Here is a 23,364-nt window from a genome sequence, read left to right as displayed (position 1 = left end):
CTAACTCCTGAGAAATAATATATAGCTCTCATAATCGGCAAATCTCAAAGCTCTTTACAAAGGAAGTCCAGTATTATCACCATTTTACAAATAGGGAAACAGGCACAAGCTGGGAAAGTGACCTGCCCAAGGTCACCCAGCAGGACCGTGGCAGAACCAGGAATAGAACCCAGCTCTCCTCAGTCACAGTGCTCTTTTTGACTAGGCCACCCAGCCCTTTGTTTGCAGTGGTTTTACCATGAGTGTCTATCCAGTGTCCAGTTAGCCATTCCTCACTACTATCCCTTTCTTTTATTGCAAAAAAAAACCCCCTCAGATTTGTGACCAGTAGTAACATCAGATGGCTGCTGGAGACCCTTCCTGATGTGCCCAAGGGCATATGCTGTACTGCCATTAATAACTGGGGGACTGTGGCAGTTCTGATTAAAGCCTTGACCAAGGAACTAGAATAAAACTTGTTCTCTTGTCCTGCTCTAGTGCAGCTATCAGCATTGGGTATCTCGCCCTGCTAGTATTATCTTCTCTGGTCTTCACTTGATGTAATATGGGTCATTGGGGGAGAAAGCAGTAAGAAGAAAACTCAACAACTAAAGCTTGCTCTGGTTAAAACCCTAACCCTTTCCTGGAGTGAAGTATATTTTAGCATCACACAAGTTTCATTATGGATAGTTTCAGATGAAAAAATAGAGAGCCGTTTTCATATCCTTTCTCCATTACCAAGAGGTGCTACACTAGGTCTTTGAGCTGTATTTCTGTTTATAGCGGCCCTCCTTCCTTTGCTACTCCTTCCCAATTGCACTGAAAAGACGTGGCAGAGAAGGACATCGCACACTTACATAGCTGCACTGGGGTGTATAACATTCCTTTTTATGGTTAGCTGCACTGTTGGCATATACAAAGAGAAGAAACCGAGTTATCTAAGATCAATATTTGCTGGGACATTACAGATAAAGCCTTTTTAGAAACAGTATAGCAAAGGAGTATTTCCATTTTTAAACTAACACTGACTTACACCCAAAGCTGATGGGAGTGATATTTTTCCTGTACATGATTTTAAAATACCTTCTTCCTTTTTATGTTGTCTGGTTCTCTGCAAAAACAAATGCACTCAGTGTCTGTGCCTCACTCCTCAGATGTTCAAATGGATTTGTTTTTTTTTAGGAAGCAAACCTTTTTATCCCATAGCCATCACTCCCTGGCTATATATCCTCTACCATCAATCTTTCCCCACTAGGATTCTCACCTGCCTATTACAAAAGCATTTTAACCTCTCTCTACCCAAGCCCCTCACCTATTTAGTAAGTTATTCAGGACCCTTGCCATGGAACCTGGCTCCTTATCCAATTAGAAGTGAAAATGTACTGGAATATAAAGCTACCAATTGCAAAGTCTCAAACTATTATTTGTGCTGTGGCTGCCACACAAAACCTTCATGGTCCTGAATTATCCAAAGCAGAGAGTTTGGCAGAAGAAGTTCCTAAGTTCCCACAGGTACAAGCACAGAACGAAAGACCCCACAGGGCACCTCTGATTTTCCAACACCAGGTTTGGAAACAAAAACAAGTTTGCCTTAGTTAATCTTACCATGATGGGACTTAACAGGCAAGGTGCTTTCTGAGGGAGCTGCTAGGGCCCAGACTGTTTATAGTTTTAAAGGTTGCTAGATCTTGAATTGCAAGCACAGGCACTATGTCCCCAACTCAAAGTGTTTAAGATTGTAGTTAAACTTATGAATTGTGGATAAAATTAAGCACATTTAAGTACTTTGCTTGAATTGGAATTTATGGACCAGATCCTCAAAAATATTTAGGCACCTAACTCCTATTCCTAAATGCCTTTGAAGATCTGGGACTATATGCCAGGGGTGACCAAATGTACTGACCCTCCAAGCCACATATGCTAATCTTCCCACGTTCAAAAGCTGCAAGACATGCACAACCTGCCCTGCAGGGCAGTGCCTACTGGGGTGCAGGACTTCACTCTGACACCCACGAGTGGGGCTAAAACCCTGAGACCCCCCATATCTGCAAGGCAGAAGCCCCTAGCCCCACCACTCTGTTGCAGGCCAGAAGCCCCAAGCTCCCCTGCCAGTCTGGTAGATGGAGAATTGAGGGCATGGGGGACCTCAGCAAGCTACACTTTAACTATAAAAGAGCTGCATGTGGCTCATGAGCTGTGGTTTGGCCACACCTGCTATATGCTAACAGCTTCTTATCACATCATCTTTAAAAATACACAATTATGTATAGGTGGTTCCAGTTAGAGATGATCAAAAAATGAGGTTTTATCAAATGTGTTTTTTCCTAAGACAAATGTCATTTGATAAAGTTTATCTATGGAAGACTTCACAACAAAATTAAAAAATCCAGCACATGAAAACCAAAATGTTTGAATACAAATAAATGAAATTATTTTTTACACTTTTTCTCCTGAGGAAGAAGGGGAGGGGAAAAAAACTGGTAGTGAGGTGGAAACCTCTCAATCTCCCATCTTCCCCTTCCTGTGATAGAATTTGAAAAGGACACATTAAAATGACACATTTTACATTTATTTGTGAAAGTTTGTTTTTGTTTTATATTAAAACCATTACTCATCTTACATATTTTTTGCTGGTGAATTAATGGGGTGACTATTACAAACAAAACCTAAGTACCTGAGAGAAGTTTTTTAATCAGTCTGTTTAAACTTTTTATGTTTTAGCCCTATTTAACTCTAGCTTCTGACAAAACACTTGAGAGAAAAGGTCTCCTAGCTTCTGGCAGTCAGAGGTTTAGAGACACCCCAAGCATAAGACTGCATCCCTGACCATCTTGGATAATAGCCCCTGATGGACCTATCCTCTATGAACTTTTCTAGTTCATAGAACCCTGTTATTCTTTTAGCCATCACAACATCCCATGGCAATGAGTTCCACAGATGGAGCATTGTGTGAAAAAGTATTTCCTCATGTTTGTATTAAACCTGTTGCCTATTAATTTCATCAGGTGACCCCTAGTTTTTATATTACGGGAAGGATAAAGTTCTCTTTTTCCATACCATTCATGATTTTATTGACCTCTACAATATTCCCCCTTACTCTTCTCTAAGCAGAGCAACCCTAATCTTTTTACTCTCTCTTCATATGAAAGCCATTCCATATCCCTGATCATCTTTGTTCCCTTTCTCTGAACCTTTTCCAGTTTCCGTATATCTTTTGTGAAAGGGAGTGATCAGAACTGGACACAGTATTGAAGGTGTGGGGATACCATGGATTTATAGTGGCACGATGATATTTTCTGCCTTATTTTCTATCCCTTTCCTCAGTTCCCAACATTGTTAGTGTTTTTGTCCACGGCTATGCCTATAGTTCAAGTTTTCAGAGAATGATCCACTGTGACTCCAAGATCCCTTTCTTGAGTAGTAACAGCTAAATTAGAACCTGTCATTGAGGAAAAATAATTCCTACTTTATACAATGTGTATTACTTTGCATTTATCAATGTTGAATTTTGTAATTCATATCATTGCCCAGTCACTCAGTTTTGTGATATTGCCATGTAACTCTTTGGCATCAGCTTTAGACTTAACTATCATGAATAATTTTGTATCAGCTGCAATTTTGTCACTGCATTGTTCATACCCTTTTCCAGCTCGTTAGTGAATACGTAGAACCGCAATGGGCCCAGCAAAAATGCTGTTTCCATTGTGAAAACTGACTATATATTCCTACCCTTTATTTCCTGTTTTTAAATAGTTACTGAGCCATGACAGGACCTCCTCTGTTATCCCATGACTACTTGGTTTCCTTAAGAGCCTTTGGTAAAGGACCTTGTCAAAGGCTTTCTGAAAACCCACCATGGATCAGAATAGCAGTCCAGCTAATCTAGTATCCCATCTCTGACAGCGGCCAAAACCCTCCAGACAGCATCTGGGGAATAATCTACCCCCTACACAGGATTCACCTTGATTGCTAGAGGTAAAGAGATTGGCTTAAGGTCTGAAGCATGAGATTTAACATCACTTTCAAATTTTTGTGTCACTAATTATGACAACTGTCTATTCTTTATCCCTATAAATATCCAATCCCTTTATCAAATCTAATTAAATTCTTGACCATAATGACTTCCAGTGGCAGAGTTCCAGATTAACTGCACATTATGTGAAAAAGTATTTCCTTTTACTGATTTGGAATATCCCAACTTTAAATTTAATTGAATGTCCTCTAGTTCTTGTGGTAGAAGATAGAACTACAGTTCTAGCACTGTAGTCTCTAAACCATGTGCTTTTATCATATCCCATGTTTCTCCTGAAGAAAGGAGATGAAATCAGTCTTTTCAATTTCTCTTCATGTGAGAGGTTTTTCCAGGCCTTAGATTACTATTATTCCTCCTCTTTAAATCCCCTTCCAGTTTTGCAAAAGTAAAAGAGAAACACCCTCCCACCCCAGCTACTGAGGGCTAAAAGCTGCTCCAAGTTTGACCCCTCCAGCCAAACAAAGCATAGCAACATTTGATAAGGTAGAACACAGGCAAAGAACACCAGGGGGCAATTTTAAAACAAAACATACACCTCTCAATTTCATTTTCCATTATAGGTCACAAACATAGCTTCTTTATATCTTAAGATACACTCCATTGAACTATACCAGTCCAACTATGCATAAAAGTATTCTTAAGATAATAAAACACTATTTAATCTTTAAGTAAATGGAAAAGTCTCTAAAGTAGGCTCTTTTCTTTAAAGAGTCACTACCATAGCCCACAGAAAATCTAATGCAGCAACAGATCTATGCATTATTTTCATTTTCTGTTGATTTTGTCACAATGACAAGAGAAGAACAGGTTTCCAAGGAATTCCAAATACATGTTGGATTGCATTTGAAAAGGTGTTTTAGCACAAAACAAATACTCCAGGCACTATATAAATGCTTAACAGCAACAGCCATATGATAAATAAGAAATCTCAGGTAGGTAACCTTTGAGACTGCCTTTTTTGTTTTCCAACAAACTTCCTCTCTCCTGGCCCCTCTCCTTCAGTTTTACATATTTCTACATGTGGAGGGAAATAAGGTAAGTTTCATACAATTTTATTTCTTATTAAAGTAATAAACTCACCTACAAAAGCAGGATCCCTATAAGATGACCAACTATCTCATATCCATCTACCTTTAGTAAACATTACAAATTTATCTGAAATCAGTTCATGAAAAATTGGGGGTTGAATCTGGACTCAAGGAAATAAAAGTGTCACTAAAAAGCATATTAAGTTTTCCTATCTTTATTAAGTTTTCAGGTTTGATACAGTCTATGCCCAAGACACTCATGTTTCTCAGAAGTACTATGCTGGGAATTCTCCTAATCTGCATTCTCTGGACAGAGACTACTATGGCTGGATCTAGTTTTTTAAGCCCTGAATATCAAAACACACAGGTAAAATTAAGTATATTTTACTCTTCTTCCCCCTTCTTTCAAAACTACTTCTTGAGACAAAATATTTTTTTATAATACTCAGAAAAACCTAACAGACTGTCTCAACTTAAAAAGGTACAAGTTCTGCCAAAGGAAAGGTTTATCCCAATTCCCAGATGAATAATGTAAACCAATAGGGCTGCATCTACAATAGAAAAATTATACAATTCTGCAGTGGTGGCAACAAAGGGGGAATGTTGTAGCGTAGACAAGACTTTGATGACTTTACCACTGTTGTCTGCTTACAGCAAGGTAAGAAAACAGTGTAAACAAAAAACCCTGTCTACGCTACAGCTCCCACCTAATGGAGCTGCCCATATGGTGAATTATGGATTCTAATTTTTCTGTTGAAGACAAGGCCTAATTGTCTACGGATAGAGTATTTACACTTCATTTTGGTTATATTCCAGCAACGAAAGGATCCAAAAAAGCATACAACAAAGTTAAACCGCCGAGCTGCAGAAGGACTTTTGGATGCAGATGCAAGGCAGACAGAAGGAGACAATGAAATAGAAATTAAGGTTTGTATTTTACAGTCAGTTTTTAAGAAGGTTTGTTTTGTATATGACCACATAATACAAAATGAATAGATTGTGATACACAAACGTGGTACAAATCAAAACTACATTGATATCCGATTTGAGAAGCAGTTAGAAAAAGCACTTGAAAATGGTAACCACAGCTAATCTTTATATTAAAAAAAAAATCTAAAGCAGTTTAAAAATTTATTGCAACTGGTCAAACTGCAATCTCCTACTGAAGACTGACTTCAATTTCAAGATACACGTGCAATGAAATTTCACTTTGTAGACTTTCTTCAGTAGTCTCACACTTTGCTGTATTGTTTTGTTTACAATAGCTATACAGAGGGTAATTGCTGTTCCTCATGTGTATAGTTATTTCAACCACAAGTCAAGTGGGTGCTTAGCAGGAACAAGTTTTCCTCATTTTCACACAGCTCAGTTAACACTGTTCCCATGAATGTAATCAGTCTGCAAAGCCTATTCACCCAATAGCAGAAAAGAATCGAACTCTCTTTAAGGAAACTGTTAAACTGAGCTCTTCTGGTTTGGTGTTTTCATTAGCTTAATGTTCCCTTTGAAATTGGCATCAAGATAACAGAAGACCAGTACCAGGAGTATGGACAAGTGCTGGAGAAGATCCTAGAGGACATTCTTGCAGAGGACACTTTAGGTACTTCTCCCTCCCACATCCCAACTCCTCTGTGCGGGACAGGCAGGTGGAGAAGAGTGTTCCAAGAACTTTTGCTGGAAGTAAAGGGTATTGTATACCTTAATATATAAAACATTAGGCCAAGATTTCAAGAGCCACTGTGGGTGTCCAATGTGACACGCTGGAAAGGGACCTGATTTTCAGATTGGGCAAATAGGATTCTGCATTGTTTTATTTGGGAATCCAAAAATAGAAGCACCTAACAGCACAGATTATTTTTGAAAATCTCAGGTTTTTTTATGCTTGCCACAAGCCGACACCTTCATCTCTCTGGCAGTGAAAGAGACCAAAACTAGGGTGGATAAAAAAATGATTTTTTTAAAGATCATTTAAAAAAAAACCTATTTTTATTTAAATAGGTTTTTTCCCCCCTCAAAAAGCATTTTATCAAAAAAAATCTAATCTAAAGATAGTATTAAGATCCATTATAGCTCAAAGTTCTCTCATCATGGAATAGACATTATAAATTCTAATTCTATAGTATGAGACAATATATTCATGTAATGTTTAAGCGTTTTGTAAATGAGTTCCAATAGTTCATGGATTTGGGACCCAATCTTATGCGGTTCCACAGGCTTCTGTATAGATTATTTAGGTTAATCTTTCTATCTACCCACTGGGACTCAGTATCTTCTAGACTGAGCACTATTATAGATGCTTAGTTTTCCAGTTCTCAAACTGCAGATTTGTATCTCCAGCGAACAAGCTTAACAGTAAATATGTTTTAAAATAATAAATATATAGAGGTGAGATAACAGACCTCAACTCTATTGTCACTCTGCAAATTTGCGTACACAGAGTCAATCCCTTACCTCTTTCTAAAAGTGAAAAGTTTCAAAAAGTTCAATGAATAGAAGATTGTTGGGGGCAGAATAGATCTGGGCAAGGAGAAGAAGTCTAGAGATAAATGTGAGAAGTGAGGGACATATGCTTGTTTTGTTAAAATATGGTATGTTTGTTGTTGAAGAAAAAATCCAGAATACTTAACATTGTTTTAGTTAAATAAAAATTTAAATGTCTGTTTGGTGATGTTCTCCTAATACAGCATGGCAAGGAAATCCTCCAAATATTAATGATTAACCTGTTGAATTGAAGATGTTTATTAATTAATTGGGAGGTGAACTATCTGCTTCAATTACCTTTGGTAACTAAAATAAACCAAACAACTATTCATTTTCTGATATAGCTGTAAAACTAATCTGAAAAGTTTTTCAAATAAATGTTTAAAAATGTATAGCATGTACCTTCTAAAAATGAAACCTACATCTATCTCCGAGTTGTGAAGAATATGTATTAAAGGTTTTAACAACCAGCAAGAATGCACTTTTATGTAGAAAACCCATGATTAAATAGAGTCTTCCTGACTAGTGATTTAAATCAAATTCACCCTGACCAAAACTATGCATTAGCAGTGGAAAAGCAAACTAAACTCATTTTAGTTGCCACGGATACTATTTTGCCGTCTCTCCATTCCACCACATCAAGACCAAGTGTGTCTTATCCTCGCCTTCAAGGCCCTGGTGCTTCTCTCTGCTCTTATTGTGTTGGCCCTTCACCCTCTCCACTCTGCCAGCAATGCCAGTTTTGATAGTCTGATTGTCCATTCGCACTACAGATTTCTTTGTGCTTTTTTCTGCGTGTCTCCTTGAGCTTGAACGGATGGATCTGCAAGGCCACTTATTCTGTCCTCCTTCAAATCTCTTCTCAAGCCTCATGTCTTCCAGGGCCAGGTCTTCACTACCCACCGGATCGGTGGGTAGCGATTGATCCATCAGGGATCGATCTATCATGTCTTGTCTAGACAATAAATCGATCTCTGAACGTGCTCCCCGTCGACTCCGGAACTCCAGTTTGCGAGAGACAGAAGTGGAGTCGACGGGGGAGCAGCAGCAGTTGACTCGCCGCCATCTTCACATCCAGGTAAATCGACCTAAGGTAAGCAGACTTCAGCTCTGCTATTCGCGTAGCTGAAGTTGCGTATCTTAGGTCGACCGCCCTCTCCCCCCCAGTGTAGACCAGGGCCAGGTCTCTTCAAAGAAGTCAGCCACTATAATTATGTAATAGCAGCAAGTATACACAGAACTGTGTGTAGATCTTCCTCTCCCCCACTTTTCACATGCTGCTTAGTAACACATACAATAAACTTTTCTGACAGGGATTACATCAACAGGACTTTGATCTTGGTTGGGCTTCTGAGAACTACTCTAATGTAAATATTAAAAACTAATGGAAAAATTAAGACAAGTTACATACCCAGCAAAACAGACAGAGGACACAGATACATACATTTTTGGTTACCTTTTATTCACTACTCAGAGTACATTCACCTGCAAAAACCCAGAACACCTAATTTGGTCTGTTAAATAAGTAATCAGAGATTTCACCCAATTTAATAAAAAATACAGATGTTATGAATCTCACTCTAATATGATAATATCCTGCTAGGAAGATCTGTATTCTTGTATGTCTGTCAACATAGATTGTTTTGTTTGAAATTTATAAGGCAACGATGTCGAAACCTGTTAATACTTCTTAAATAATTAAACAGTAAAAGCAAAAAAAGTAAAAAAATTAAAATCTCTACTCTCTTCCCTTTCAGAAACCCAAAACTGGCATGAGTTGAAACATGAAGATGTTACAAACTGATTAGAGTACAACAAAGTTCTGCTCATTGGCTTGGATTGCTTTAAATCTTGCTTTACATTGTGCAACGGATGACAAGAGCATGCATTAAAAGAAATGCATGAAGCTGAACATTTTGCAGTTTTTAAAAGGACATTTTGTTGTGTAACAGGTCTTTGGATGAGGTTGCAAGTAGTATAGATATGGTAGACAGATAGCTGCAAACAAGGTCAAACACACTGAAATCTAAGTTGTTTTCTTACCTTTCAAAACTATGTGACTGAAGCTACCTGTTCTAAAAGCAAGGATAAACTGTTAATCTACCACATGCTTCTTGCAGCAGAAAATAAAGCTAGTGTTGAAACCGCAGTCATTTGTTTACTGATACTATATACACGTGGCACTAGATGGAAGTTTCAGTCTCCATTATACACCTATGTATATAATAAAGGGATGTGCATATGAAGTTATCTTTTAAGAGCCTAATTACACAAGTCATATGTTGACATCCATTACAAAGGGTCCTATCGTGTACCCACTGAAGTAAATGAGAATTTTGCAGTTAATATCAATAGACAATATTGTCTCTTTAGTGGTCCTAAAGAGGAAGAGGAGCAGCAAATTATACCCTTTACAACATAAAAGCTTTTAAACTGTTGCTTTGTCAAAAAGGTTAGTAAATTTACAAGTGGCAGTTATCCATGAGGGGGGCTATGGTATAGCCAAACCTACTGATATACACACTTGTGGTGGAAATACTGGTCAACTTCACATTCAAGTATTTCAGTCTGTTGATTTAAGACAGGCTGTGTGCACTTACAATAATATTTGGAGTAATACTTTTAGAAAATTATGTATTTAAGTAACCTGTGTACAGAACACGAGGCCACACCACCTGCTTGATACTAGCATACACATGTGGCCAATGCACGAAGTGGAAAGGCGTAACTGAACACTTTCACAGTGTCATTTATTAGTTTGGAGGGGTTGCCCGATTGATAAATGGAAGAATCCCATTCTAATAATCTAGGTTTTAGAGATAACTAAAATCCATCTACAAAATCTTAGCACAGTTCTGTATAAACCAAACAATTTAACAGCATCTCTTTCTCAGAGATCTTTATTTACAAGTAAGCTTTAAAAAAGTTTCAACTGTAGTTTCAAGGTACATTAAAAGTAACATATTACAGAAAAATTAAGTCATTGTCATTTGTCAAATTGCCCTCTGAAAGCAGTTAAAACTGGCCTGAAGTAGTTTAAAATTAGACTTACTTTTACAAAAAGCTTATTTTGAGAAGTATATTCACCAAAGCGCTTTGCATTTCTGTCAGACAGGCATTTTTCTTCACGATAACACATTGGGCCACAACCCCATAGAAGAACCTTCAGGATGGATTTTCACATTCAATTGCATACTACAGGATCCATCAAAAGTGGGATCAGTGGGCTTCTGTGTTCATACTCCACTTCGGTTCTCTTAAAACCTCACTGTAGCCAAAAAACACTCATGTCTTTTTGAGGCTATTCAACACTGGTAATTTTAACATTTTGCTGAAAAAATTTAAAAGCTTATTTGGCACCTACATGCTGTTTACTTTATCCAAAGAAAGGCACTTGTACACAAACACTTAATTTTGGGTATGTTTTCATTCTGTGGCATGAGGAAGTCTGTGCACAGTTATGCATCAAATTCTCTGCTCTGATACATACTCTTTTCCCTATAGCCTCAGCAATTAGGTGCTTTAAGAATCCAAGATCATTGCCTACCTTTTGGGCTCTAACTACACCCGAGTAACCTATATCTGCTCAATAATTATAGGCTGTTCACTCTTGAACAGGCTAATACAAATAAAGATGAATAAAATCCCATATTTACCACAGCAGATTCTCTTTGTCTCCACAAGAAACACCATTTACCCAATGAAGACATCAACACCCTTTCTTGTGGTATGCAACAGGGAGACAGTGGACCAGTAGAGAATGAAAAGGAGATGCAAAGGGATATAGATTAAAAGGGAATGTGTAACTCTTTTGGGAGGAGTTGGGATGGCAAGTCTTGAGTACTTAATACTAACCGTCATCTCCAAGTTGGATTGCAGCATAACATTTTGGGGCCACAGAAGACACAATATAGATATCACTTGAAGGGTTTTTCACCATTTCACAGTAGTTTTCCTGACCTCGCTCTTCTCCACATTTGCTAGCACCATCCTATAGATTGTACATGTGGTTGGTGTTCTGCCTTAGAACAGCCAAGGTATGGGAGAGTGGCAGGTCCTTCAGACGGGCAATCTCTCTCACTGTGTGCAGGGCTAATCCTGGGTGAGAATACTGGCATATGCTTTTGGGAACCTGCACAAACATTAATGAAAAGGAAGAGTTAAGAATTGTGCAGGTCACTTCCTTCTGTTCTGCAATATACAGAACCAGTCAAGAGTTATCGCTTCAAGCCTCTAAATATGGTCACTGACATTTTTCAGAAAGTGTCTTTCAACAATAATACTATTTGATGTTCCCAGTGTTTCTTCCGTCCCAGAGCTCTTTATAAGGGCAGCAGCCAGCAAACAAACTGCACAACAGGAGGGGGAAAATATTGGCCAGAGACACTGGAGTAAATCTCTCTCCATTCACGTAAAGCGGAAAGGACCTCAGTTTTTCAAGTCTTGTATGTAGAGAATTAAGTATGTTGACCACAGATGAACAAAGGGATGAGTTGGCCCTGCTAAGATCTGAACCTGTAGTTCTAAACAGTCTAGAATTTCAAATCTGAGGCTTAGATCACTGCTACTTTGTAAAGGGAACACCTTACCACACATATTAGAACTTGCTTCCAGATCCACATGCTTGGAATATTTGAAGCAAAAAGCAGACCTACAAATGCAATATTCTAATCCAGGGGTCGGCAACCTTTGGCACACGGCCCATCAAGGTAATCCGCTGGAGGCCACAAGACATTTTGTTTATGTTGACCGTCCACAGGCACAGCCGCCCGCACTCCCAGTGGCCGCAGTTTGCCTTTCCCAACCAATGGGAGTTTCAGAAAGCAGCAGCCAGCACATCCCTGCGGCCCTCGTTGTTTCCTGCAGCTCCCATTGGCCAGGAATGGCAAACTGCGGCCACTGGGAGCTGTGGGGAGCCGTGCCTGCAGATGGTCAATGTAAACAAAATATCTTGCGGCCTGCCAGCGGATTACCCTGATGGGCCACATGCCCAAGGCTGCCAACCCATTATAATCCATTCCTTCTTGCAGATGTTCTATCACACTTCTGACAATGCAACATTAACACCATGGGCAGAAAAAAAATGTTATAAGCATTTTTAGAAACACTTACCTGCCTAGGAAGGAAATAGGGAGCATCTGTTTCTACCATTATTCTGTTCAAAGGAATTTTTCTTATACTCTCTCTGGCTTCAAAGGCAGATGAGTAAGTCAGCAGTGCAGTGAATCCCACAGAAAGGTTTGGGAAATGCTCTAGCAATGGCTCTAGGACATTGTAACTACCAGTAAAGCAATGCCTAAGGGTAAACAGAAAACTTTGGTCATTCTCCAAGATAACAGTTTTGCACATTTCTAATAGGAGACGGACTCAGGGATAAGAATTCAAGGAATCCCGTTTTCTTGGATTAGCCCAATCCTGTCTAACATTTCAGTATTTAATGGAGATTGATTTAAAACTGAAGGGGTCAGGAAGGGTGGGATTACTGTAGAAAAGACACAGAAAAGATTGCAAAGATTGGGGCAAGCTGCACAGCAGTCAAAGCAACAAACAGGAGCTAGATGATACTTAACATGGTTTCTGCCACAAGGTAGAATTCTTCCCAACGATTTAGAATAAAAACATCTGTTAAGATTGTTCATTTAGTTCTGTGTAGTGCGCAATGCGTTCCTCCAGATTATGCATCAGCTGGGAACTTCCAATCACATTAAAATGCAATTTAGATATTCTCAGCATTACAATTCTGTTTTCATCCTTGATTTTAGAGGTTTGACCTAAAATTACCGGAACCAACAGAGATTAGAGAAAATGGTTTCCTTTCTCCTGGGATTTAGCTACACTGTGCATTAAACACAAGTTTGTGTATAATCAGTTCTATAGTTTCCCCTTTATAGTCAGTTTCCTCTTTTTGTCTAGATCTCTTACATAGTAGTAAGGGGAGGAAACAGATTTTAAAATTAAAATTAAAAAAAGGATAGGAAAGTGTGATTGTAAGAGTCACAAGTTGGCAGGTAGATTCAGGAAGAGGTGCAACAGCCAACAGTACTTCTACCTCCATTTTCAAATTGACAATGCCCCGTTCCAGACACTAAATGTCCCTTTCAGAATGAGTCAAATTCACAGTTTCAGAACACAGAGTTGTATCAGAACTTCTGCTGCATCACTTCCTGTCGATTCCTAAGGCATCCTCCGAATTCTTTTAAGAAGCTATGAAAAATTAGTTCTACAGTAAAGCTTCCATAATTTTAAGCATTGACGATCCAGCTACCGCCCTATTTCTTTTTCAATTAAAGCATCACCTGGTCTGAACAGTTCCATACATCTCCTGGTTTGTTATTTTACTAATGTAGGTATAATTTCTGATTTAATTATATGATATCCAGCAATGAATGACAATTTAATTTAGCAAATAGTTACCTGTGTATCTTGTAGTCTTTAGGCACAAACTTTTTCATGATCTCCAGCAGATCATCATCAGCCTCTCTGCAGTGTATTACCAAGGGTTTCCTTAAGGACACAGCCAGTTGCAGTTGCTTTTCAAATACCTGAATAAAATGTTAAAAAAAAAAAAAAAAAAAGAGTACTACCTTAATTTCCACTAGAATTGTTCTAGAAACAAAGGGAATACAATGGGGTGATAGTAAGGGGTGGAAAAATCTATCCCCTAATTTATGCCAATTTCCTGTAAATCCATTCATGTTTTCAGATGAATTGTTACAGAAGACACCCAGGCACTATGGTGATGGGTGCATTAGCTTTCTACACCAATAAATGTATTCATTTCAGTTTTAGTTACCTGGATCAAACTATCACACACCTATAAGTTTATAAAGTCATATTTTGATGCACTTTCCAAAATGTGGAAATTTTTATTTAACAAATGGGAAAACTGAAGGTGCAGATTTTTCCAAAAAGTTACAAAGGAAGTCTGTGACAAAGCTGAAAATGGAGTAGGGTTCTCCTTCCTTTCAGTGTTGTCCATGATGCTTCCCTACAATACTGTATGGTGCTTTTGGCCAGCTATCCAGGTATTTGTATTCTGCTCATCACTGCCATATCAGAACTCCTGCATTCTAAATATACATTTCAGAGGCTGCAAGAAAAAAATAACTAGAATACACATTTAATATGCTTTGTAACTGGCCAACATCTCATTTATTTATCCAATACATCTCCAATTCAAATTTGGAAAACTGTTAGGAGGAAAAACACAATAAGAGTATTTGATGAATGATTTATACATCTTCATCTGAAAAGGTCTAATCCACACATCACCCTGAGGGTTCTCTTCTATCCCAAAATGAATATAAAGGTTGTAGAAAGCTAAAAAGTATGTTCTATACAGAGAAAAGAAAAAAAGTTTAGAATCCATAGGTAGACCTGAAAGAAAAGTTCCAATTAGTACCATACAATTAGAAGCTCAGCTCCTTACCTTGTGTTGCTTGGAGATATCAGTAGAACATTTATAAGAGTAGTCTAGACCCATCTCTCCAAATGCAATAGCTTTCGGGTGCCTCAGTGCCTGTAAGAGATTTCTTTCATGGAGGTCTGTGTAGTAACGTGCAAAATGTGGATGACAGCCAAATGCTCCCCAAACCATTTCTTCTTTTAACAAATCCTCCCATAAGAAGTCCTTTAGGTTTCGAGGATCACAGAAGTCAGCTATACAGCCTTGAAATTCTTTGGGAAAGGAGCTATTGTAAACTTTTCTAAACTTTGCAAACGTGCCTCTGAAAGACATCTTGGAATATAGCATGTCCAGGTGGCAATGGGTATCAATGAAACCCTCCTGTAAATGTTTAGGGAGTTCAATAGCTGCTTCCTGCTTTACATATTCAGAAGTAAAAGAATCAGACATCCGTGCTCTAGAGATAATGGGAGCATATGATTCTGCTTCCTTGCTAGACATTTTGCTTTTCTCCTCAGAGACCAGGGAAGACTCAAAGGAATGTGATCTCCAATGTTCACCTTCAATTGCAGACTCTAGATCTTTTGATGTATTGGAAGGAGTGCTTGCTGCAAATTCTACAGAAATATCACAAAGATGACTGCTACTTGAGCCACCTAAATAAGAAATATCCTCATTGGGATTTGAAAATGAACGATTAGGTGGTTTTGGACTACTTGTCCAGCACTTCCTAAAGTCACCCCATGGGCAACTGTACAGATGAGCAGGGTACGTTACACGATCAGTTATAACTGGTGAAGTCTCCAAAATAACTGACCTATTGTGATGTGGAACTGAATCCTCCTGGGAGAACCTAGCTAAAGATTCTACATCATCCACATCAGACCAATCACTTCCCACGGAGGGCTCCTTTTCCAAGGTATCTCGCTCTTTGAACTGCAAGTCAAATGGAAACATATACAACCGAAACAATCTTAACTTTATGAACAGTAAATTGTAGGAGTGTCAGAGTTAGATGTTCCACTTTGTAGCCTATTATTTACCAAAACCTGAGCTATTCCAGTAAGCCTGGAACATGAAAACCTCAGACTGAACTAATATACAGGGTTGCTGTCTGAACAAATGAATTACTGACATGAGACTAAGGTCTTGTCTACACTTAAAAGCTTAACTGCTTTAACTACGCTCATATAGTTAAGTGGCAAAACCCCCTTAAAGTGGACCCAATTATACTGGTATAGCTTATTTTTGTTTGGCAAATGAAATAAACTTTACTAATATAACTGTCTACCTTGGAGGCTTTACCAGCATAATGTCAATTATATAAAAAACAAGTCACACTCCCAACTGACAGTTATCCTGGTAAAACTTTTTAACTATAGAGCAGGTCTAAAAGGAATCCTTCAGATGTCAAGCTCAGAATATGCAGTAAGGCAAGAAAAACTGCTAAGAGAGGGGCTAGGTAAGTGGAAGGGCAGAGATCTGTACTAACTGTAGCTCACAGACATCAGAGCTGTAAAAGATTAGGTCACCTGGACAGGATGAACAAGCTACTGTAGGATTGTTCCATAAAGAACATTATACCTGAAATTTGACCTAGGTGAAATTGTGATTCTTTTCTCAGGCAATCCAGGATGATCTAACAGATCACCTCCATCTCTAATGATTTGGTTTCTTTTATAAAGAAGGAAAGACCGGAAGGAGAATCCGATTGGAATACAGAATTATGTGGTAACCACAAAGAAAAGTGTATTTCTTTAGATGTATGCAATAAGTGCCTATCCTATTCTCTAGATCAGGGGTACTTTTTTTTTTTTAATGAAGGTCCAAATTTCCTGGTCAAGGTATAATTAAGGTCTGGATTCCAGAGAAACATTTTTCACATTTTCCGATGAAGTGAGCTGTAGCTCACGAAAGCTTATGCTCTAATAAGTTTGTTAGTCTCTAAGGTGCCACAAGTACTCCTTTTCTTTTTGCGAATACAGACTAACACGGCTGCTACTCTGAAACCGGAAATTTTTCACACTGCAAGTGCCCCTGTTCAAGGAGCACAAACAATGCTGTGTGATATACACTGGGCTTATTGCAGGCGTAGTCAATAGGCAGTCCGCACCGCCAGAGGTTTTTCAGTGAATCATGAAATTCTGGGGGCTCCATGGGCAGTTAGTGCAGGGGAGAGGAGGGTTAGTGCAGGTAGAGAGACTGGCCATGTGCTGGCAGGCTTGGGGAAGCTGGCGCCCAGGACTTAGAGGTAACTCAGGGTTGCAGGTGTCCCCCAACCCTCCCTAAATGGAGCCCTCGCAGATGCCCGGGGCTGGAATTGGGAGCCCCGGTGCACCTGGCAGGGGCTCAATTGGTGGGGGAGGGGGGGAGAGAATGGGACACCTATACCTCCCCCAGTTATGAGTCAGCCCCATGCACCAGCTCCCCCAAGCCCACCAGCATGCAGCCAGGCACTAGACCCCCACCCCTTGCACTAACTGCCCCCAGCCCCAGAGTTTTGTGTTCTGGTCAAAAGCCTCTGGTGGTCTGGATTTGGCCCACAGTCTGCCTATTGACTACCCCAGCTCTAGGGACACATTTTACTTTCTAATGTAAAATTGAGCAGTAGATTTCTCTTCCCACTCCAATAATGAATGTGCACATTGCCACTAACGTATATAAACCTAACCCACCTCCACAGAAGTCTCACTAATAAAAACCCTCGAACCCTCAGCCTACTACCCCTTCAAATGCCTGGGACAGAGAGTGAGCCTCAAAGTTCCTTAAAAGGTTAATAACCCAAGTTTTAGCAGAAAAATGGATTCCAAAGTCTCTCCCCATCACAGAAAGCTCTACGTTAAGAGTTCAGAAGTGACTACAAGAAACATTTCATTCTCATTTACTGTAGTCAAAATATACAAAAACAGTAGTGAGCTCTTATATAGTACTTTTTCATCACTAGATCTCAAATGTTTTACAAAGGAGGCAAGTATCATTATCCCAATTTTACAGATGAGGAAATGGAGGCTCAGAGAGGTAAAGCGATTTGCTAGAAATCGCCCAAATCTGGCACTAGCCAGCTGGGATTAGAAATGAAGTCTTCTGAGTCCCAGTCCAGTGTTCTATCCACGAGGCAACACCGATTCCTAGTTAGAAAAAGAATTTAACAAATCTCATTCTTCTCTGATTTCTGCAGAGATCCGTCTCATATAGCACCCAACTGACATGTATAATAAGAAGTATCCCTTATGCACCCAACAAAGCAAAGGATGCTAAATCCGATTTATATTAGAGTAATCATGCACAGGAACACATTTTGATTGGATCCTTAAATATTTTTTTGAAGGGAAGGAGTACAGCAGTGCCTAGAAACCCTAGGGAAGATTTTCAACCATAGCCTCTGAAGAATCCACAAATAAGGGTTAATAAATTATGAATATATTACTTCTTTATTTAAGTTAATTAGCTCTTATTCTAAGGGACTGAACACAAAGATAAAGGGCAATAATATTCATTTGCAGCTACAACAGGACTTGCATCTTCAGAGGTGATATAAGTTATGAAAGATATAATGCTATAAAACTAACATTGCATAGACAAGGATGTGTTGCTTTCTACAAAAAGAAAAGGAGTACTTGTGGCACCTTAGAGACTAACAAATTTATTAGAGCATAAGCTTTTGTGAGCTACAGCTCACTTCTAAAGTCATCTTGGGATTATTATCCAAGTGTGAAACAAGACACACATTGCTACCACCATTTTATGTTCCAGTTTGCATTAATGTTTAGAGCTACTATATTTCAGGGTTTAGCTATACTGAATCCCATTTTCTTAAAATAAAGTAGTGATACTAAAATGCTTCACATTAAGACTTTGTACAATTGTCAGTGATATATTCTACACATTAAAAAAATGGATCCTTCAACATTAGCAGCTGGTATTTAGTGTTCCTAAATGCATATTCTTTATATGTAGGGGAAAATGGAGAACGGCCATTGAATTTTACTCAAATGACATCAACATCTAGTAGAGAAATCTATGAGATTTTTCCTCCAATACTGGGCACATGCTTTGTGTTTTGAATTTTTCCAATTTAGTCAGAAATACAAAGAACTTTGATTTGTTCATTTAAAGTTTTAACTAGTAAAATCCCAAATATTTTTTTATATGTCCTATTCAAGAAACACTACTTCATGGCCTCACACACACTTACCTCATAATCTTCTTCTGAACTCGAATTCTGTTCATCCACAAATACAAGCTTTGGAAAGGGTCCTGCAATATTTAGCCTTTGGTAATCCACATACTGTTCTTTGGGGTTACTTTGTCCAGTGCTAACTGAACTAGCACAAGCACCGTTTTCATCTACTGAAGTTTTCTGTCTGTCTGAATCTAGCTGAGGTCGCTGATCTTCTTCATGCCTTGAAGCTGCACAGATGGTTCTTGAGTTGCCATCTGATTTGCAAGGTTCTTTACTATGACAGGGGTTTTGATCTTGATCTCCATTTGATGTAGATGCCTCCCTTCTGACCTTTTTCCCTAATGATTTCCCAAAAGCATCCTGGAGTGCTCTAAGGTATATTACTGTGGATCCCTGATCCTTCATTCTCTTCTTCCTATGATCCACAGTCTGTTCTTCTGAGACACCTTTACCTTCAGTCCTTGGTGTGAGGTTACAGCCTGCACCACCCTTGGATTTGTAAAGCCATATAAAAAAGGAAACAGCATTATGCAGGTGCGCATAAGTACTAAACATTTTACTAATCAGAAAGCATATATGCTTTGTTGTGGGTGGGGAGAGAGTAGAAAGGTAAGAATTCCTCTCAAGCAAAGAGGACAGAGATGAGCAGCCTAAAAAATTTTACAGCACCACCCACAAAGACTTAAAGTCTCAGCATGTGCTGGAGGTACGGCCACATCTCTTACAAAAAGAGTGGCCAGAATCTGCTTCTTTTTCTGCAAAGTAAATGCCACCCTTGGGCTTCTGGAAAGTTGCCAATACAGCCACAATTCGAGAAAATATGGAAACCCTGTAGTAGGGGATCATTTCTCACCACTGGGGCTGCTATATTCTCTGCATTGTTCCAGAGGACTACACTCTTATCCCTTGTGGGAAAAAGAACTGTCTGTCTGCAGTGCCTCCTGTCCTTACAGTAGTGCCACAGGAGGTGTCTTTAGACGAGTCAGCACAAGACAGGCCATATTAGGATACTGTTTGGAACAGCTTGGTCCCATGCCAAGCAGGAACTATGCTCTCCCCACTCAAAACAAGCCACAGGAGTCTTTGCCTATTAAAAGAATAAACTTCAAATAATATTAAAAGAGAATCAGGCATGCTGCAACCCAAGTTATATTTTGATTTGCACAGCTAGACCAACTCTCTTTGGCCTAGACTTTGCTAATATAAAAACAAACCCAGTATGTTAAGCTTCAGAAGCCAGTCTCTGTAAAAATGGATCAAAGCATATTAACGAAAATAAATTATATAATTTTGCTTCTTGAGGTCAAATGAAGGTCAAAGATTTTTCACCAAAGGAGTTTACTGCTTTAGAAAGATAGACACAATCTGAATTATTTTTCCTGAAATTCTCTACAGAGAACTAAATAATTAATTGGGTTATAATACTAAAGATATAAAAAGAAAAGGAGTACTTGTGGCACCTTAGAGACTAACATTTATTTGAGCATAAGCTTTCGTGAGCTACAGCTCACTTCATCGGATGCATTTGGTGGAAAATACAGAGGGGAGATTGATATACACACAGAGAGAACATGAAACAATGGGTTTATCATACACACTGTAAAGAGAGTGATCACTTAAGATAAGCCATCACCAGCAGCAGGGGGGGAAAGGAGGAAAACCTTTCATGGTGACAAGCAAGGTAGGCTATTTCCAGCAGTTAACAAGAATATCCGAGGAATGGTGGGGGGGAGAAATACCATGGGGAAATAGTTTTACTTTGTGTAATGACTCATCCATTCCCAGTCTCTATTCAAGCCTAAGTTAATTGTATCCAGTTTGCAAATTAATTCCAATTCAGCAGTCTCTCGTTGGAGTCTGTTTTTGAAGCTTTTTTGTTGAAGGATAGCCACCTTCAGGTCTGTAATCAAGTGACCAGAGAGATTGAAGTGTTCTCCAACTGGTTTTTGAATGTTATAATTCTTGACGTCTGATTTGTGTCCATTTATTCTTTTACATAGAGACTGTCCAGTTTGGCCAATGTACATGGCAGAGGGGCATTGCTGGCACATGATGGCATATATCACATCGGTAGATGCGCAGGTGAACGAGCCTCTGATAGTGTGGCTGATGTGATTAGGCCCTATGATGGTGTCCCCTAAATAGATATGTGGACAGAGTTGGCAACGGGCTTTCCACACACCACACAACAGAACCACCAACCCAGGAACCTATCCTTGCAACAAAGCCCGTTGCCAACTCACAAAAGCTTATGCTCTAATAAATTTGTTAGTCTCTAAGGTGCCAAAAGTACTCCTTTTCTTTTTGCGGATACAGACTAACACGGCTACTACTCTGAAACCTAAAGATATAAAGTAATTGAAACCCGACAGAGAACCAAAATGATTTTTATTTAGGCCATTTAAAACTCTAGGATTTTGTTTGGCTTTGTTAACTCCTATATTGAATACAAAGACTTAAGAAAACAGCTGGAAAAGAGCTGTTAAAAATTTGACATCCTAACCTTACAGTTAAAGGTCAGGAAAGCTCCTAATGTACTTCTCTCAAGCTTCCACCTTAAGGGACAGGAAGACAAGATTTGAAAGGACTTCCAGGGGAGATATTGAAAAGTTTACATAGTTCTAAATTAACTAATGGAAAACAAGTGAAAGTTGTACAAAATGAATGAATAATGAAAGGCAACAAGAAAATAAATTAGGCACCTGATTAATCCATTTTTACAATAAAAGGAACAAGGACAGTGAAAGTGAGTTTACCTTACAAATAAAACTTTATGCCTTGTGTACATGAATTTTTAAACAATGTAACTCACTGCCACAAGATATCACTGAGGCCAAGAATGTAGTAGGATCACGGATTAAACATCAATATGGGCAATCAAAACATGTAGCTACATTAAAGAAAAAACATATGGCTAGAAAATCTTCATGCTTCAAGGCACAAATAACCACTAACTAGGGTTAAACTAGAAACTTCATTGATGGACAAGTTACTACAGTATTAAGGGTTTCTTGCACCTTTCTTTGTGCATCTAGTACTAGCCACAGTTGGAGACAGGCTACCAAGTTAAATTAGCCACGTCTATGATTTTGTATGGCAATTACTATGCTCCTGATATTTCCAAGGTAAAACAGGATAAAAATCTTCCTCCCCGCCCCCCTATCCTGCCAAAATAAACCAACTTTTCGGACTTTTTTGTAAAGACATCAAGAAACAAAGATAGCATGAACCTATTTTCTCCCTTTGCAGGTTACCTTACACACACACACACACTTTTACTAGGGCTTTGTACAAGAGGCCATAAAAGTTAAGGCAGTTTTCTAAAACTTCCCTGTGCAACAGGATGAACCTTTAACTTTCGCTCTTCACTGAGCTTTGTTTCAGAGCAAAAACAGAGAGGAGTCCTTATAGCAGCTGAGAGAGTAACAAGTTTATTTGGGCATAAGCTTTCGTGGGTTAATGTTATGCCTGCGCTCCTGTTTCCGGTCAGCTTTGGACTCTAGTTTGCAGCCTTTACTGTTGATCACATACCTCCCGGTTCAAGGATTCCCGGGGCAGGGAGACCGTATCTGCCTTGGACATTTCCCCGCCAGGATGTTTCCTGAGCAGGGTTCTCCTGGGAAGGGAAGAGCCCTTGCCCCTCTCTTCCAGGCTGCTGCTGCTGCTGCTCCCATCTGCTGCGTCTGCTGAATCTGGGGAGGAGCCCCGTGCAGAGGACGCGGCCCCGGACGTCTCGCCGGCAGAAAGCCCTCGGCAAACGGTCTGCGGGGACAGCCAAGGCCGCGCCCGTCCACACGCCGCGGGCTTCCCAGCGCTCCGGGCCTCTCCCGCGTGCGCGGGGCAGCCGGCGGCGGAGCCGGGGCGGGAGGACGGACGTGGCGGCCCAGCCTCGGCGCATTTGCGGTACTTGGCCGGGGCGCCGTCTGAGCCGCTGCCCCACGCGCTCTTCGCCCTGCGGCGCCTGGCGGGCTCCATCGGGGCTCGGCACCTGCGCGGCGGAGGGAGCAGCCGTTAGCCCGGCGCCGCGAGGGCAGCCGAGCCAAGGGGCAGGGGCGGGGCGAACCCGCAGCACGGGCAACAAAGCCCGAGCTTAGCGACCGACCCCCTCCCACAAGCACCGCAGGGCTCCCCGGGCAGCCCCCTCAAGAGGCCGCGGCGGCTGAGGGAGCCATGCCGCGGGCAGGCCGCTCGGGATTTGCGCCCGCCCGGCCGTTATCATCTCCTAGGCAGGGACAGGCGGCGAAAAGGGGCGCGG

The 23,364-nt window shown here is 39.9% G+C and overlaps 2 protein-coding genes across 5 annotated transcripts; one reads left to right on the top strand and one right to left on the bottom strand.

Annotated features, from left to right (window-relative positions):
• Window positions 1-119: 119 nt before the first annotated feature.
• On the top strand, window positions 120-9,665 carry GHRL (ghrelin and obestatin prepropeptide). Of its 3 annotated transcripts, XM_043519804.1 has the most exons (5): window positions 120-3,954; window positions 5,264-5,407; window positions 5,857-5,967; window positions 6,532-6,640; window positions 9,279-9,665. In XM_043519804.1, exons 2-5 carry the CDS (start codon window positions 5,285-5,287, stop codon window positions 9,323-9,325), a joined length of 390 nt encoding a protein of 129 aa, XP_043375739.1. In that variant the 5' UTR covers window positions 120-3,954; window positions 5,264-5,284; the 3' UTR covers window positions 9,326-9,665. The 3 variants fall into 3 exon arrangements, with proteins under 3 accessions (XP_043375739.1, XP_038265762.1, XP_043375740.1); XM_038409834.2 differs by having other exon boundaries at window positions 120-5,407; XM_043519805.1 differs by lacking the exon at window positions 120-3,954 and having other exon boundaries at window positions 5,276-5,698.
• TATDN2 (TatD DNase domain containing 2) lies at window positions 7,050-23,308 on the bottom strand. Of its 2 annotated transcripts, XM_038409832.2 has the most exons (6): window positions 22,641-23,308; window positions 19,122-19,598; window positions 14,951-15,862; window positions 13,936-14,063; window positions 12,634-12,817; window positions 7,050-11,653 (listed from the first exon to the last, which is right to left on the bottom strand). In XM_038409832.2, exons 1-6 carry the CDS (start codon window positions 23,082-23,084, stop codon window positions 11,513-11,515), a joined length of 2,286 nt encoding a protein of 761 aa, XP_038265760.1. In that variant the 5' UTR covers window positions 23,085-23,308; the 3' UTR covers window positions 7,050-11,512. The 2 variants fall into 2 exon arrangements, with proteins under 2 accessions (XP_038265760.1, XP_043375730.1); XM_043519795.1 differs by lacking the exons at window positions 7,050-11,653; window positions 12,634-12,817 and adding an exon at window positions 12,824-13,292 and having other exon boundaries at window positions 22,641-23,301.
• Window positions 23,309-23,364: the final 56 nt, after the last annotated feature.

This window comes from Dermochelys coriacea, chromosome 7, assembly GCF_009764565.3.
Source record: "Dermochelys coriacea isolate rDerCor1 chromosome 7, rDerCor1.pri.v4, whole genome shotgun sequence".
Taxonomy (NCBI): Eukaryota; Metazoa; Chordata; order Testudines; family Dermochelyidae; genus Dermochelys; species Dermochelys coriacea.
This window is presented reverse-complemented; position numbering and strand designations above follow the sequence as displayed.

Coding starts and splice junctions, on each gene's coding strand:
- GHRL (XM_043519804.1), top strand. CDS start 5,285: ATGCCCAAGACACTCATGTTTCTCAGAAGTACTATGCTGGGAATTCTC. Junction 5,408..5,856: donor CTGAATATCAAAACACACAG/GTAAAATTAAGT, acceptor GTTATATTCCAG/CAACGAAAGGATCCAAAAAA. Junction 6,641..9,278: donor TCTTGCAGAGGACACTTTAG/GTACTTCTCCCT, acceptor CTTCCCTTTCAG/AAACCCAAAACTGGCATGAG.
- TATDN2 (XM_038409832.2), bottom strand. CDS start 23,084: ATGGAGCCCGCCAGGCGCCGCAGGGCGAAGAGCGCGTGGGGCAGCGGC. Junction 14,064..14,950: donor ATATCTCCAAGCAACACAAG/GTAAGGAGCTGA, acceptor CATTTTATTCAG/GTATTTGAAAAGCAACTGCA. Junction 11,654..12,633: donor CCTATTTCCTTCCTAGGCAG/GTAAGTGTTTCT, acceptor ATGTTTGTGCAG/GTTCCCAAAAGCATATGCCA.